The sequence below is a fragment of the Mesoplodon bidens genome (assembly GCF_964165515.1).
Source record: "Mesoplodon bidens genome assembly, chromosome: 4".
Taxonomy (NCBI): Eukaryota; Metazoa; Chordata; class Mammalia; order Artiodactyla; family Ziphiidae; genus Mesoplodon; species Mesoplodon bidens.
The window spans coordinates 36850723-36868441 of NC_138160.1; the positions used below are offsets into that span (position 1 = coordinate 36850723).

Below are 17719 nucleotides of genomic sequence, written 5' to 3' on the forward strand. Positions count from 1 at the left end.
CAAATCTTTTATAATGAGCTGTAAGCAAACCTGCCCAGCTTTTGCCCCAGAGGGGCTGTTATCTTTATTATTCTGTATAATAAACGAACCTGCCCTCCATTCTGGTGGAAGACAGGCTCTATTTTCTAAGGCAATTTGCTGTACAGACAACCTTGAAAAGATAGAACAAAAGACTGCCAGTGTGTTTGTGTATAAGATATGCAGAAACATGAGGGATCCATGGAGAGTTTTCTTCTACACTGTTTTAGCTTCTGGTGAATTTTCCCATGAGCACACTACTCCGTGACCACTCTGATTGATCTGACAAATAGGGGACTGGGACCTAATCCATTCAGTTTTCCTTACACTGGATTTAATTAAGACAGCTATCAGCAGCACTCCAAGTAGCAGGATGTGGCCACCCTGCAGTGCTAAGCTTAAGCGTGCACGTACCCCCGCTAAGGTCCTACACTCAACCAATTGAACAAATCCCTAGAAAGCCAGGTGGCTTTCTCCTTTAGTTTGTGTATTGACTTTTCCACTTAGCCCTAAGCATTAATCTAAGTATAGCAAGATGTTTTAGCCATTGCACAGTCTGAGCATTGGTCCACAGGGAGTAAGTCTAGGGCAAGTCTAGCCTCTGTAATAACCCTGGCCAGTGATTTGAGGCTGACATGAATACCTTCCAGAGCCCAAGTGGTGTCATTGATCACATTGTCTTGAGTCGGGCACAAATTTTCTACCACCTTTTTATTTGGATGACTCCCATTGTAGAGAAAACTGCCTGTAGGGCTTGCATAAATGAGTCAGTTATTCCTCCAGGACGCTCCCCCAAGTAACCAAGGGTTACTTTTCTTCTTTTGGCTGCCCAGGCGGCATGTGGGATCTTAGCTTCCTGACCAGGGATTGAACCCGCCCCCCTGCATTGGAAGTGTGGAGTCTTTTTTTTTTTTTTTTTTTTTCTTTTTGTGGTATGCGGGCCTCTCACTGTTGTGGCCTCTCCCGTTGCGGAGCACAGGCTCCGGACGCGCAGGCCCAGCGGCCATGGCTCACGGGCCCAGCCGCTCCGCGGCATATGGGATCCTCCCAGACCGGGGCACGAACCCGTATCCCCTGCATCGGCAGGCGGACTCTCAACCACTGCGCCACCAGGGAGGCCCGGAAGTGTGGAGTCTTAATCACTGGACTGCCAGGAAAGTCCCAAGGGTAGCCTCATTTTGGAGAGACCTCCATGGTCATCTGAGAACTAAAGTGATCTACTAGTGGTGTTTCCCTGAACACTGGATGGTCCCTTCTTCCCACCTCAGAGTTGCAAGGCATATTTTTGGGAGGGAAGGAAGTTAGTACTTGGCTTCCATACAGGAAGTATAGTTGTTTGTGCCCCCAAAGGGGGACCTTCATCAGTCAGGGGCACAGGTTGACATTGTCACCAACATTGTCTCCCTCTTTCCCAGCTCAGAATGATTGGGTCTAGGCCTTGTTTTTGGACTGAATGTCTGAGGGCAGTCAGTTCGGTCTGTTCTGTTTATCCTGAGCACCTGGATGCCAGCTGAATGGCAGTCAGCCGCCTCGCGAACTGAGCCTCAGCTTTGGGAATGGTAGTGGGCCAACATCTCGTGTTTTGCATGGGGCATGCAGGACGCTTGACCATCCCCTGCTGTTTGCAAAATACTTCTCGGTAAAGTTAAGGGAGATGGTGATCCAGTTGTCAGAGCCCTCTGGCGCGGGATGGCAGATCCAGCACGTTTCAGCAGTTGGAGAGAGCTGCATGAGAGCCTCTTCCTAGCTGAGGAAGGCTCTAAGAGTGGTTCTGAAGAACAAAGGTTTTTAATGTCCCTTCTTCCCCCATACCTCCTGGAGTCTAAGAGGTTCTCTCTCCAGGTTCCAGGGTGGTGGTTCTCCCTCCACCTCCACAAAAATCAGTGTATCCCATTCTAGTAGCTGTAACTTAATCCCTTTTCCAGTCATCTCTTCCCCTTACCCAGACCTTTCATCTGGAATGGTCAGGGACAAGAATATTTTATAAAACTTAAGAGACCCGTTATGTCTCCCACTTTGGCTCACAAGGGCCAATCTGATTGTACTTGGCAAGCAGTATATTCAACCAAGTGGTCATTATTCTTAGGATCTAAGATGATGTCCATTCAATAAGAGAATCCAGATGGCTGAACTTGAACTAGGTTTGAATCTGCTAGGCTCACTTTTGACCAGGCTGTCACCTGGAAGTGGTACCAACCAGGCCGTCCCAGGGTTGCCATTAGGCAGAAGGAAAAAGATTGTGTCTGAGAATGGTCGGGACAGATCCTGAACTTCCATTTAGGTTTATGTAACTTCCCACCCCATTAGGCTTGATCATTACCCAGGAGGCAGCTAAAAACAGATCCTTTTCCTGGGAGAGCTGAGTTTGATGACCAAACTGCCTTACTAGGACCTTTGGACAAGGAGGAAGTGAGGGAAGTAGAGTCTGAAATCTTTTTGAGTCAGTAATTGAGGAAACTATTGTAATTCTCTACAATATCAGTATCTGTGGATGGCAGGGAGCTTGAAAGTTTTAACAATACCTTGACTAACAGCCAATTGAATAGCTTTTGGTGCATCATTATCAGACTGCAGATGGTCCAAAAAGCTAAACATATGACACAGCTTAGTTTCAAGAGCCATCTAGTGTGGCCAGAACCAACTGCTCAGACTGGAACAGCAACAGTGTAACCTGAAAAAGTGTCAGTAGTTGTGAGGCATCAGGGATAGCCCTGAGATGGGGTGAAAGGTCTAGTGTAGTCAGCCTGCCAGGAACAGTTGGACACAATGCCCTGTATGATTTGGCCTCATTCACCATGAAACAAACAGGCCAACTTTGGCAGGTGTCGCAAGTCTGACATGCGGTAGCAACTTCTCCATCAGAAGCATAGGGTCTTTGAATTTCTGCCCAGTCTCTGATGGAGGATGTGTCACCATGTTCAGAATAATGTTGGGCCTAGGTGGCAGTGATGGAAGTCTGGGCAGTGTAGGTTGATAAGCAACTTGATTCCAGTTGGTATCAGAGAACAGGCTTTTACCATGAGCGTCTAATCAGTTATCCAGAGAGTTGAAACAATAGCTGCTCTTCGTTGCCACAGTTGTGGAAAGATGGGTGTCTAATCTGCCAAGACTTGCAGGTCTCCCAGACAGCTTGGCCATTGCAACAGCCCAAGAGTCAATAAAATACAAGGCTCATAGTGGAGAGTGTCGTCCAGAGCGACAAAGACAGCCTTGAGTTCTGCCTTCTGAGCAGAGCAGCCATGTCCACTTTTGGTTTTGCAAAGTTGGTGTTAAGGCTGAGCATCCGCAGCAGCCCAGTGAATACCATCAGCCTTCAGCTTAGCCAAACCATTAGTGAATCAAAGACCCCATCGATCTAGTGGCTTTCTTTGGGCAGCAGTGTGGGGGAGCCACCACTTTCTCACGTAAAGCCGAGAGACCAACTGCTTTCTTGACTGTCACTATTTCTTTATGACCAGTGAGACTTGTTGGGCACATCTTACCTTGCTAGTCATGAAGTCTTAGTTAACACACTCCCACGGCATTATCAGGCTAGAGAGCCTCAAAGTTTCCATGGATCAGGCATCACTTTTAACAAGAGTCCAGTAGCAAGCTAATCCTTTCTTGTCAAAGGGAGTGTACCTTGTAGCTATGTCAGGGAATTGGCAAGTCCAAAATCTAGGGAATACCTTGGGGTGGAGACGACCTCCCGTTGCCAGAAGCTCTAATCTGCAAAAAGCGTCAGTCTCAGAGACTTACAGCTCAAAGAGGTCGTTAGGGTTTTGGGGCCCGAAGGTAGAGATTGTGCCACAGCTTGGTGGAAACTTCCAATGCAGCCTGTTGGTTGGAGCCCCACTTAAAAGACGCTGTTTTGCAGATTGACTGATATAACGAAGAAAGTAGAATGCGCAGGTGAGGCACATATTGTCTCTAGTACCTAAAAAGTCCAGTAAGATGCTGGGCTTCATTTTTGGTTGGAAGAGGGAGGAGGTGAAAAAACAGGTTTTCTTTTACTGCTGCAGGGGATTGAGTGTTGTGAATCTGCCTGTCTAGTCCCAAGAAACTCTACCTGGTGAGCAGTCCTCTGAATTTTGTTGGGATTTATCAGCAACCTCTGCTGGTAGAGGTGTCATAACACTACGGTCAGGGCCTTTGAGACTGAGACTTCTGGCTTGCCAGTCAGTAGGATATCAACAGTATAGTACAAATTTTAGATATCAAAAGATAAGACACTTGTGCTGAATTCTGACCCAGCTACTGGTGGCTAACGTAGGGGAGTTTGTTCCAGTAGCTCTTCTCTACATCTGGCTCTTCTCAATTGGGATGTTCCGTCTCTGGTACTTATGGGATGAGAAGTGGTAAATGCACGTGCCATACCAATCCCTGCTGTGCATTCAGATGTCAAAGCAACAACAGTATGTAGAATCAGGCCCACCCACAGGGTCAGGACAGCCTCCCTTTCCTGCTGTGATCCTTGCCCAAGCCCCATCAGTTGAATGTAAGTGCCTCCTCTCTGTGGAACCAGGTGGGATGGTGAGTTGGACACCTGCTGGATAAAACAGAGCCATGGAAGTTTGAGCCTCTCCCATTCTTGAGTTTTCCTCAGCATACTTGGATGCATACATGGTGTCTCCACTGTTTACCCTTGGGAACAAGGAGACCTTGGCTCCAACCCTAATTATCTTTCTCCAAGCCGGTGAGGTCAAGTTAGAGGCAACGAGAAGGTAGAAGGAAGGGAAGTGGTGTGGAGGGAGAAAGTGATTCTCTGCCAGTGCGCAAGGCACATTTTGGTTTCAAGCAGCACTGGAGCTGCATGTGGCTCAGCCAAACAAACCTCCAGTGTTTTCAGCCCACTCAAAGCCCTCTATCAGGCAGCAAAGTCATCACTACTGACACTGTCAGTGTCAGTTTGGGGGACCCCTTGATTCAGTAGCCCCATCCACATTGATTTCTAGTTGAGGCCATGTGGTTTATGCCTTTTAGCTGACTCAGACTTGACTTCTGCAGTGGTGGTTTTTTTTCAAGAGTGTAGCTTAATCTTGGACATTTGCTGCCCCACTGTCATGATAACATCTCTTACACTTTTTCCTGGTCTAACATGGGGCTTTTCAGCAGGCCTGACCAAAGAATTTTATATTACTTTGGATCCTTTTTTCATTCCCCAGTGACTCATCTTCATCAGCATTATAAACCCAGTTGGGCAGGAAGACTCTTAACTAGTCAATGCCTCATCGTAGGAATTTGCTTCAGAGAAGTCTCTCCAAGAGCATCCACAGCACCCTTATGGCAGCCAGGACCCACTGCAAAAAAAACTCAAACCTTTTACAATCATCTCCAAATAGATCTCAGGTGGACATGACAAACTGCAGGAGGAGCTGAGCCCTGAGATGGCCCAGGTGTTGCAATTCTTCCTTGCTCTACAAGCATTATGTTGCCCCCTCATCTCCCATGTGGACCAGCCAAAGTTCTAATGACTCAACTGGTTTCTGCTCGTAGCAGTTGTGAATTTCCCTCCTGGCACACTTGGTTTAGGTACATGTGACAGTAACTTGTCTGTAAAGGGGCAGAACCTTCTGTCTCCACCCTCCTACTCCCTTTGAATCTTAGTGTTAATTGTTACTGTGGGCAGACTTCAGGCTGACCACCCAATTGGCAGGGAAGTCCTCCGCTGCCTCCCCCACCCCTAGCAAGTTTGCAGCAACTGGGACACCATTCCAGTTGAGTACTGCCCAGTACTCATCCTGTAACCACCTTCTCAGTTTTTCCTCATTAATAGGTGTTTTCGTTTCCTGGGGCTACCATAACAAAGTACCATGAACTGCATGTCTTAAAACAACACGAATGTATTCTCTCACAGTTTTCGAGGCTAGAAGTCCTAAATCAAAGTGTTGGTGGTCCATGTTCCCTCAAAAGCCTCTAGGGGAGAATCCTTCCTTGCCCTTTCTAGTTTCTGGTAGCCCCAGGTGTTCCTTGGCTCGTGGCAGCATACCTCCAATCTCTACCTGTATCTTCACATTGCCGTCTTCCGTCAGTGTTTCCATATGGCCTTCTCTTCTTTGGGTCCACATGTCCCTCTTATAAAGACTTAGTTAGAGTAGGGCCTGCTCTAGTGACCTCAGCTTAACTTGATTGCATCTGCGAAGACAATTCTAAATAAGGTCGCATTCACAGATATCGGGGTCAAGACTTCATCATATCTTTTAGGGGCGCACAGTTGAACTCAGAGCAATAGGCAAATAAGTAGAGGACCATTTATTGCCCAGTTGACCATACAATTTGGTAAACAGGTTTACTGCCAGCTCTAGTAGACTTCCTCAAATTCCATTTGCTCTGTGAGGTTTCATCCTTCCTGTTCCAGAAAGCCTTGTCTTTTTCAGCACCCTGTTCTTGGTTGCCAAACTTTGGCAAGATCTGTGAGGGATCTGAGTTTTTATCCTACTTGCAAGCCAAGAAATTATCCTGCCATGGTTTCATGGATGCTGATAGAAGATAACAGGACTCGTAGGTCAGAAAGAAGGACTTTATTATTCTCTGCACAGCAGGCAGCATGAGTTTTCTATTTGTGCCACTTTTCCCTTCCTCAAGTCCCACAGGGGTAACATAGAGTGGCCCAGGTGAATGCTCTGCATGTGGTCATTTTTCATCACAGCTGAAGGATCTCCAGCTTAGGAAACCAAAATCTTTTAGAATGGGCTGCAAACAAACCTGCCTGACCTTTATCCCACAGTGGGGGACATTATTATATTGGACAGTAAGTAAAGGTGTCCTCTTCTCCAGTGGGAGCCACTCTATCTTCCCAGGCTCTTGGCTCTTCAGCAAACAAACATCCTTGAAAACTAGTCCAGAACCAAAGCTGTCAATTCACAAGATATGCAGAAACACAAGGAACTCATGGGGAATTGTCTCCCAACAGTTGTCTTAAGCCGTTGAGTTTATTGAATTGTACGAATTCTTTTTGTATTCTCTATATAAGGCCTTCGACAGATACATGTTTACAAATATTTTCTCCTGGTCTATGGTGTGCCTTTCTGTTAACTGTGTATTTCAAAGGACCAAGTTTTTAATTTTGATGAAATCCATTTTATCAATGTTTGCTGAAAGTCTCTGCTTTCTGTGTGCTATTTAAGAAATCTTTCAATGTTGCAAAGATTTTTATCCTGTTTTCTTCTAGAAGTGTAATAGTTTTAGTTCTTACATTTAAGTCTATGATCCATTTTTAATTTTTTTGTGTGTAATAGGGTAAGGGTCAAGGTTTATTTTTACCATATAGATACCAGTTGTTCCAACACCACTGTTTTATATTTTCTCCATTAAATTACTTTGGAACCTTTTTTCAGAAGTCAGTTGACTATATATTTATGTAGATCTATTTCTGGACTTTATTCTCTTCCATTAATCTCCATGTGTATCCTTTCACCAATATCACATTGTCTTAATTTTGTAGCTTTATAGTAAGTCTTGAAATCAGGTAGTATAAGTCTTACAGTCTTGTTTTCTGCCTTTCCATACAAATTTTATTATCAGCTTATCAATTCTTCCAAAAAACCTGGTAGGATTTTGATGGATCTTATAGATTTTTTTAATCCATACATTGTGTATTTCAGGAACAAAGAAAACTCAGCTCCACTAGAGGAAACTACCACAGGAAAAAGTGAAGCAAAAAAAAGAAAGATTGCAGAAACTTCAAATGTTATCACTGAGTCATTGCCGTCTGCAGAATCTGAACCTGTTGAAATCGAGGTGGAGATTGCTGAAGGCACAATCGAAGTGGAAGATGAAGGCATTGAAACGTTAGAGGATGTGGCTACTGCCAGGCAGTCCATAAAGTATATTCAGGGCACAGGTTCCTCTGATGATTCCGCTCTGGCATTATTGGCAGATATCACCAGCAAGTACCGTCAGGGTGATAGAAAAGGGCAGATTAAAGATGAAGATGGCTGTGCCTCTGACCCCACAAGCAAACAGGTAGAAGGTATTGAAATTGTGGAACTTCAGCTGTCACATGTGAAGGACTTGTTCCATTGTGAGAAATGTAACCGTTCATTTAAATTGTTTTACCATTTTAAGGAACACATGAAATCACACTCCACTGAGAGTTTCAAGTGTGAAATATGCAATAAAAGGTATCTTCGGGAGAGCGCATGGAAACAGCACCTCAATTGTTACCACCTTGAAGAAGGTGGAGTCAGTAAGAAGCAAAGAACTGGGAAAAAAATTCACATATGTCAGTACTGTGAGAAACAGTTTGACCACTTTGGACATTTTAAAGAGCATCTTCGAAAGCATACAGGTAATTAGCAAATACTTTATGTTAAAAGTATAGATTTTCCACATTCACTTGAAGCTAAGTGTCTAAATCCTTTTTTCTTATTTTAATTAGCACCACAGGAACCACTTCCTGTGTTCCCTAATGTGTGGGCTGAGCACACAGTGTTTTTATAATATTAGTTGAAATATTTATGCTTTCAAAGCAAAATCAGTACTAACTTTGAAAGTAATTTTCATTCTTATATCTTGCCAATTTTTATTTTTATTTTATTTATTTATTTTTTAAGATGTTGGGGGTAGGAGTTTATTAATTAATTTATTTTTGCTGTGTTGGGTCTTCGTTTCTGTGCGAGGGCTTTCTCTAGTTGTGGCAAGCGGGGGCCACTCTTCATCGCGGTGCGCGGGCCTCTCACTATCGCGGCCTCTCTTGTTGCGGAGCACAGGCTCCAGACGCGCAGGCTCAGTAGTTGTGGCTCACGGGCCTAGTTGCTCCGCGGCATGTGGGATCCTCCCAGACCAGGGCTCGAACCCGTGTCCCCGGCATCGGCAGGCAGATTCTCAACCACTGTGCCACCAGGGAAGCCCCCAATTTTTATATTTTTTAAAAAAATACATAAAACAGTTTGTGATTCTTTATTAAGGGTTATAGATTATGAGATTTTAATTACAGTTGAAACTTCACTGCTAACTGTTTTTACTTTCCCTGCCTTATGTTAACACATTACATAGATGGGTACATTTGCAAACAATCCCAAATATGTTTATACCTTTGCATACACTTGGTTATCTGTTTTGACCTGGCAGATAGGAAGGCAGTATTTGTCCATCTCCTTCATCTCTCCAAGGGCAAACATGTCAGGACTGGTGCACAACCAGGGAGATGAAAAGGGTAAGGTCTCTGTACTCTGCTAAGAGCCATCCCAGACGTGAGGGAGATGTCCAGGAAGTCTACCTTAGAACCTCTGGCCCTTATAGTTCTGCATCCATCCCTGGGCCTATTTTTCTCCCTGTCAGATTCCCTGTCCTTGGTCCCACACCCCAGGCTTTCTCTGCTAGGTCTCCTGTGCCACACCACAGGAGTTAACACCACGAATGACTTGGAATCTTGGGGAGTCCCTAAACCCACTGTGACAAGGTGTGGGGAAAGCAGTTGCTGCAGAGTGCGAAGTATCAGACTTCTGGACCTTTGTTCCCAAGTTCTTACTGTGTGAGATGGTTAAGGCTGTTGAGACTGTTAATACAGTGAATACAATAGCGTTATCCCACACTATTCAGAATCTTTCTCTTTGATGCTAGGGTTTGGAGAACTTTGGATGAAATTTTTTCATAGATCCCTTGCTGTCCAGAGTTGCTTGCTACATACTACTTGAAACTGAGAAAACAGATAGATTCAAATAGTGTGGATCCCTCACTATTCAAACCCTTGGTAGTAATACTCAGGAACTGGATAAATAAGTGAACAGCAAGGGAATCTCCTAATTTACTTAAAGGCTCACTATGAATTTAGAAGGCTTTAAGGTAACTAATTTGGGGTAACTAATAGGCATTCATGAAATCTTTGGGGGAAATGCTTTCTGGTTTTACAAACATTATATGTAAAGACCTGTTCTATATTTGGAAACTGCCTAAAGGTATAGTTTTTAGTTCTTAAAAAACAAATAAGCACCTATGTTAATGGTCTTCTGATGAACATGTTTGTGGTAACTGTGCATTAGTTTTGCAAAAGCATTGGTGTACCTGCAGCACAACTTAGTAAATAAATGTTACTTGGTAACTAGCACATTTTGATAGGAGTTTCCAATACCCCAACAGATAATCACTTTTATATTATTTCCTATCAGTGTGAAAGTAGAAACAATTGTCTCTTTCACCCAAAACATTACCTAGTGACTTACCTGTTTGAACATAGGAAATGCAGACCATTTTGGAAGTTTTAAAATATACTTTCCAAGCCCTGCACATTGTATTTTGGATTGAACAGAAAAGTTTAGAGCTAAATCACATTATGTTTTTTTTTTAATTTATTTATTTTATCCATTTTTGGCTGCGTTGGGTCTTTGTTGCTGCACATGGGCTTTCTCTAGTTGTGGCGAGCCGGGGCTACTCTTCGTTGCGGTGCGCAGGCTTCTCATTGCAGTGGCTTCTCTTGTTGCAGAGCAGGGGCTCTAGGCGCATGGGCTTCGGTAGTTGCAGCACACAGGCTCAGTAGTTGTGGCTTACAGGCTGTAGAGCGCAGGCTCAGTAGTTGTGGCGCACGGGCTTAGTTGCTCCGCGGCATGTGGCATCTTCCTGGACCAGGGCTTGAACCCGTGTCCCCTGCATTGGCAGGCGGATTTTTAACCACTGCACCACCAGGGAAGCCCCACATTATGTTTATTTATTTATTTATTTTTTTGCGGTACGCGGGCCTCTCACTGCTGTGGCCTCTCCCGTTGCGCAGCACAGGCTCTGGACGCGCAGGCTCAGCAGCCATGGCTCACGGGCCCAGCCGCTCTGCGGCACATGGGATCTTCCCGGACTGGGGCACGAACCCGTGTCCCCTGCATCGGCAGGTGGACTCTCAACCACTGCGCCACCAGGGAAGCCCCCCACATTATGTTTTATGTCTGTGTTTCCCTTCAGAATTATGTGAGATAACTTAAGTACCTTAGTTAAGTAGTTGTTACAAATTACAGAACCAGATGCCCTTTGAAGGAACAGTTCAGTATGTAAAGCAAACTGAACTTTTACTGTCTTTTTTAACCTCGATCAATTACTGTACTAGTAATTAGTGACAAGACAGTAGCATATTGATCAGTGATTTAGTAAATTCAAGAGGAACATAAGTAAACAGGGTTTTTAAAATAAATTTATTTATTTATTTATTTTAGGCTGTGTTGGGTCTTCGTTTCTGTGCGAGGGCTTTCTCTAGTTGGCGAGCGGGGGCCCCTCTTCATCACGGTGTGCGGGCCTCTCACTATTGCGGCCTCTCTTGTTGCGGAGCACAGGTTCCAGACGCGCAGGCTCAGTAGTTATGGCTCACGGGCCCAGTTGCTCCGCGGCATGTGGGATCTTCCCAGACCAGGGCTCGAACCCTTGTCCCCTGCATTGGCAGGCAGATTCTCAACCACTGCGCCACCAGGGAAGCCCCCAGTAAACAGTTTTTAATTGTGTTTATGTTAATAAAGGGTGGATCATTTTTCACTTATAACAAACTAAGTGTAAAGATAAATGGTCCCGTTCCTGTTTCCTACTCTTATCATATACATAATACACCCCCCTCAATTTCATATTTTGCATACTTTCATTAGTTTAGTGCTTTGGTTTCTTGTATGTTCTTAAAGCATGCACAGTAATCCACGCTTGATTTGCAAAATTTTGGCTGTTACTTGTCCTGAATTACTTTGTTTCCATTTGGATAATAGTGATGATAATGCCAGCCTGCTAGGTCATGGAGATAAATTTTAGAGTCCCTGCCTTCAAGGAGTTCAAAGTTACGTTAGGGGAGACAAGCAGGCACAATCAGCTAAGTGCTGATGGAGGTAAGCACAGAGTCTTATGGGAATGCCTGCTTGTGCTGTTTATGATGAAGGAGACAAGGATGGCTTCCTAGAGGGTTTACCCTATGACTCCCAAAGGAAAAGGAGTTAGCCAGGAGATGAGCGTTCCAGACAAAAGAAATTAAGTGTACACAGACATAGAGGAGAGATAAGTCACTCATTTGGAGTACTTGCTAGCAGGTTGTTATGACTGGAGGATTGGGTCCAAATGCCAGGAGATGCAGCTGAAGAGTTTGGAGGGCTGACCATGTGGCACGCACTTAGGCATCATGGACGATCTCCCAGTGGTTCAAGGACAAGAGAGAAAGTGATGGGACATGAGGCTAAGATCATGTAATTATTTTCATTTAAGTGCTCTAAATGAGTTTGGATTTTTATCTTGAAAGACTCTGGGTCACTTTAAAGAAATTTAAGCCAGGGAGTTTTCTGATTAAATTTGTGCTTTAGAGAGAGAGAACTGGCAGGGTAGATTGGGGTGGGTGAAGCCTACTGGGTCTAATTCGAAGGCTGTTGGAGTAATCTAAACAAGGATGGGGGATTGAATAAAGGCAGTAATAGTGAAAAAGGGTTGGAGATAGAACATTAAGTAGGCAGAATCAACAGGGTTTGGTGATTGGTGAGATGTAGAGGTAAAAGAGAAGGTGACTCCCAGCTTTCTGATTTGGGTGGCTACATGATTGGAAGTTTATCAATTTAGAAAGAAAAATATAGAAGGGTAAGATTTGTGGGTGGGGGGAGAGAGCAGATATATTGACAGATATGCCTGTGGGACACCGCATGTGAAAGAATCCAAAGATGACCTGTAACCATGTTTTCAAATAATTGTTCCCTAGTTGCCCAGAGAGGTAGTGTGGAATTGTAGAAAAAAATCTGGGTCCGGAAACCATAATTAGATTCAGGCTCCAGGTTTTTTTGGTTTTTTGTTTTTTGGCCACACTGCGCAGCTCTCGGGATCTTAGTTCCCTGACCAGGGATTGAACCCTGGCCCTGGCAGTGAAATTGTCGAGTCCTAACCACTGGACCGCCAGGGAATTCCCAGGCTCCAGTTCTGACATTTGTCAGCTTGATGAACTTTATCTTTGGGCCTCTTTCCTTGTCTGTGTAAATAAGAATAATGATGCCTACTTTACAGGGTTGTGACAAATAAGAGAAAATGATAAAAGCACTTGGAAGACTGTACTTTCTGCACATCTAAAGTATAATTAATCTCTTACAATTCCTAGATTTTATTGGGCTTATTAAACTAATTTTTTAAATAGCAGAAGCTCAAATGATGTGCACTGAAAAGTGAATCTCTTTCCTACTTAAATAGATCTCCCCAGAAGCAGTTACTGACATCGTTTTCTTATTTATCCTTCCAGATACATTCTTTGCATTTTCAAGTAACCATAAACAGACACACACAGAAGTTTTGAAACAAACAAACAGGAGCATGCAATACAATGTTACGCCATTTAATTTATCTTGAACTCTTTAATGTGTGAAACATTCATGAATCTACTTAAGTTTTTTCATTGTGGCTGCGTGGTATTTCAGTGTTTGCGTATGCCATAATTTACTTAACCATCCCTGTTGATACACTTTTAGGTTGTTGCTAGTCTTTTACTATTACACACTGCGCTGTAATAAACACACCTGTACATAATCTTTGTGTACATGTTGAAATAACTTAATTTTTGACAGCAGAATTGCCAAGTCACAGAATATGTGCATTTTATATCTTGGCAAATATTATCAAATTGCCCTTTAAAGAGGTTATGACAATTTTTATCTGTAGGCTTCATTTATAGTGAAAAATTATACACTATTAAAACAAAACTATTCTAGTTAGCAGTATCTCCCAACATTTGGGGAGTTGTAAAGGAGTTTCTATACCAACAATAATTCTAGGCGATTAGGTCTTCTCTCTCAAATTAATTTTTTCATCTCATGAAAATTATATAAAAAATAAGCTATAATTGTTTTGTCAGGGATAAAACACAGCTCAGAGTTACTTGACTGTGTCTGTTCCACGTGAGTATGAGGGTCATGTCTAGGACCAGATCATCACTGAGGTTCCACCTCTGAAATCTTAGTCCTGTTCTCTACAAGCATCATCCCGTCTCTTGAATTCTCACCGCTTTCCTTACTTTGACTGTGGGAGTCTGCCTCATTTAGCCTTCCTGTCTTTCCATACCCCTTTCCACCTAGTTTACTGCCCCATTTCTGACGTTATCTTGTCCTCGTTGTATATATCTTAAGTCACTTTTTCTTGTACTCTAAGCATATTCCCTTTGGCTTTTTTTTCCCCCTCACATTCAGTATTTTTATTTAATTTTTTAGTGGACAATTTACATACCTCCCCCACCCCTTTCTTTAAGTTAGTGTGACAATTTTCCATAATAAACTACTCAAAGAGAAGCTTTGGTCAAGAATGGAATGAAATAGCAAAACAAAACCCAAATCACTGCTGCTTTTAAAAAACCAACACTTACACTAATTATCCTCAAACAAAACACACAACAAGGTTTGCGCCATATGTGTCTTCAGTGTTTCCTGGTGGCCGGCTCTCCTGCCCATGATGCAAATGGCGCAGCTGCCCGGCGCAGCCTGTCCGTCCTCATGCTAGATCTGGGAGGCTCGCTCAGCTTCACATTATCCGAAGGCCCTGGATAGAAGACTCTAAGGTCCTGAAATCCCAAATGGTCATGGCTCCATCGATGCCAGTAGTGCAAAATTTGCGACAATCTTGCTTGTCCACCTCATAAATAGACGCTTGAGTGATGCTGTTCTGGTGCAATGTCTCCAGGGCCGTGTTGCGGTCCTCGGTTGTGGCCCACTTGTCCGTGTTGCGGAAGCGCTCCATGGCCGACATGTTGCGCTGGATGCTCTGTTTCAGGATGTCTAGCTTGGAGACAAAGGTCAAGCAGCCGCGGTCAGCGCAGCTAAAGAGCATGGAGCAGCAGTCATGGCCAGCGGCCACGACGCTGTTCTCCGAGACGAAGCACACACTCAGGAGGGGCAGGAACTGTCTTCAGAGTTGAGACCTGCACACTTTTTGAGGCATCGGCAACGGACATGGTGCTATCGTGGCTGACCCAGGCCAGGCAGCTCCCGCTGGCGGAGAAGCTGACCCCGTGCACCCAGCCGCCAGTGCCACTGCCACCGCCACCAAACTCTGACATCAGCTGACCAAAAGGCATCTTGCTGCCCCAGGGTGTACTGGCTGGCTTCTCATCCATTTCTTTAATGTAGGCAGAAAACACTCTGCATTTGAAATCACAGGATCCTGCTGCCAGCAAGACATTGTTGGGATGCCAATCCAAGCTGAGGACCGTGGAACGAATGGGTTTTTTAATGTGCTTGCTTACCCACCAGTCATTTTCGGGCTCGAAGTAACAAACAGAAATGAGTCGTGCTCCGCTGCCCACAGCAAATTTGTTCTCTAGCGGGGACCACTTGACAAAAGTGGCTGCACGGTTAATTCTCAGGATCACCAGGGTCGGCTTCCAGGCACCATCTTTCTGACTCCACACGTAGGCATTGCGGTCAGCCCCACAAGTGACGACGCGGTCACTCTTGGGAGCCCAGTCGGTACCTGTGATGTGTCCGTTGTGCTCCTTGAGTTCATGAGCTTTCACCCACTGGCTCCTGTTCTCGTAGATGTGGACTTCGTGGTTATTGGGGCTCAGGGCAATCTGGGTACAATCCCTGTTGCAGGCATGACAGGTGATTGGCTCTAGTAAAAACTGACGCAGGGACATTATTCTTAGTGTCTTCAAAGGACAGAAAGCTGGGGGTCGGGGCCGTCCGAACAGGCTCGGAGCGTTGAATTCGCAGACTCTGGTTAGTCAACGCGAACAGGCTCCGGTGGGCGTGGGCGGAGGACCGAGGTCCTGCTCCCTTTGGCTTTTGAACCCTACATCCTGGAATGAATTATTGCAGTCATTTACTTCTGCTTCCTGCTGAGCACTGCTGGAAAAAATTCTTATCAGACCATGAGTTAGGCCTTTTGGTGTCTGATTTATATCTTTCCTGTCCTAATTGGCATTCTAGACCTTCAGTGCAGCACTCAAGACCTCTGCCCACACCCCACCCCAGCAGGTGACATGTCTGACTTCCTACCCCCAACCTAGCTGTGGTGTAAACGATGTGGTTCCTCGTTGTCTCCTTCTCTTTTATTACAGAGAAAGATATTTCCCTTTTCTTCAAGGCCAATCCTGAATCCCACACCTTGATGTCTCCTCCAAGACCATCTGTCATGCCTACTACTCTCTCCTTCTCCATGGGTTCCTTCTCCTTCAGCAAATAAGTAATGACTCTCTTCTGGCTTAGAGAACCTCTTATTGACATGTCCCCCTCTAGTCACGTCTCCTCTTTACTTCCAAGCCTTCTTGAAAGAATTCTGTACTGACAGTTTCCATCAACTTGCCTCACTCATGCTCCCTTATCCCACTGTAGTGTGGCTTCTGATTCCACCATACCACTCACAGTATTCTTGCTAGGGTTATTCCAGTCCCCTGTTACCCTACCTGATCTTTCTGTTCAGTTAGGCGCTGTTTATTACCTCATCTTCCTGAAATTTCTTTCTTAATTTTCCTCAGTGTTCTTTCCTTCTACTTCTGGCTATTATTTTTGTTTTCTTTGCTTGCTTCATCGACCTGCTGTTTTAACTGGATGTTTTATTGGATTCTATATCTGTATGTCAGTCCACCCTCTGTTTAGCTCCAGATTTGTCTACCAGATTTTCCACTTTGCTTTGAGTACCTCAGACTCACCAACTCAAAAATGAATTTATAATCTTCCCTAGCACATCCCACTCCAAACCTACTTGGACTTCTCTGTTCTTTATTCTGGTTGGTATTCTAAGCCAGAGATCTGGGAGTCAGTATGACACCTCCCTCCTTACTCCTCACCTGCCATGCTGTTTTACACTTCTGTGCCTCTGCCTAGAATAACCTACTTCTTTCCTGTCCTTCTCTCATTCCATTCCAGGCAGAATTCATCACTCTCCTCCTCTGTACTGCTGCAGTCCCGTTTCCCATTGCCCTCTTCTCTGTAACAGGCCTTCTGTGGTGCATTGCATTTGTTTATGTTCATGTATTTCACCTTCCTGAAATACTCTGGCCTATGATATGAAGTTTTTAAAAACAAGGACAGTTTATCTTCATTACCTAGCACATGGCCTGGCAACGCAATAATTGCTCAAAAAATGCTTGTGGAATGGAGAGGGGTGCATGTCCCCAAAAAGGAAATTGACCTTGATTTCTATCTAAGGGAAAATATACAATTTTTTAAGAAATGCAAAAACATGGAACAACATTCAGATCCAAGTTTTATTTCTTTGCTAGAGCACAGATACAATTATAAGAATCATTAAAAACTTACTATTTCCACCTCTTAGAATAGTCTTTTGGATGTGGTGGAAACATCTGAGTTATAAATTCTGATCCTTCTTTCAAGAAGGTGCTATTAGAATTAACCAAAAAGAAAAAACTTTTTGCATTTTCTGTTTTTCTTAATTTGTCAATATGATTTTTTTTTCTATTCTAACAGGTGAAAAACCTTTTGAATGTCCGAATTGTCATGAACGATTTGCTAGAAATAGCACCCTCAAATGTCACCTGACTGCATGCCAAACTGGAGTGGGGGCAAAAAAGGGAAGAAAGAAGCTTTATGAATGTCAGGTATGTGTACTCCATCCTTAGCAAAGGAGTCTGTGTTTGAAATCATTAGAAGTGAAGGGTGACAGACCTAGAGCAAAGGTACAGAGCTGACAAGCTTAGAAAGAAATGAGAGTAAAGAACATCACTGTCCTCCTTTCATAAGGAGGAATAATAGTAGTAGTAGTTGTTGTTTTTACCCAACCCTAGATGATACCAATGTCAATAAGATTATGTCCTAAGTAACATAGTCTGAAACTATGGTTACTCTTA

General features: G+C 44.0%; 1 protein-coding gene and 1 pseudogene across 12 annotated transcripts in view; one reads left to right on the top strand and one right to left on the bottom strand.

Annotated features, from left to right (window-relative positions):
- Nucleotides 1–17719, top strand: part of ZNF131 (zinc finger protein 131) — a 33639-nt gene that overhangs the window by 13700 nt on the left and 2220 nt on the right. For 9 of the 11 annotated variants that reach the window (XM_081232744.1, XM_081232745.1, XM_081232748.1 and 6 more), the window contains 2 exons: nt 7602–8287; nt 17340–17470. In XM_081232744.1, the coding sequence (XP_081088870.1) occupies nt 7602–8287; nt 17340–17470 (817 nt within the window). Of the gene's footprint in view, nt 1–7601; nt 8288–17339; nt 17471–17719 lie in introns of those variants that run through there. The other 2 variants (XM_081232742.1, XM_081232743.1) reach the window with 2 other exon arrangements.
- On the bottom strand, nt 14232–15674 carry LOC308617039 (actin-related protein 2/3 complex subunit 1A-like; annotated as a pseudogene). The gene has a single exon. The product of its transcript is annotated as an actin-related protein 2/3 complex subunit 1A-like (transcript).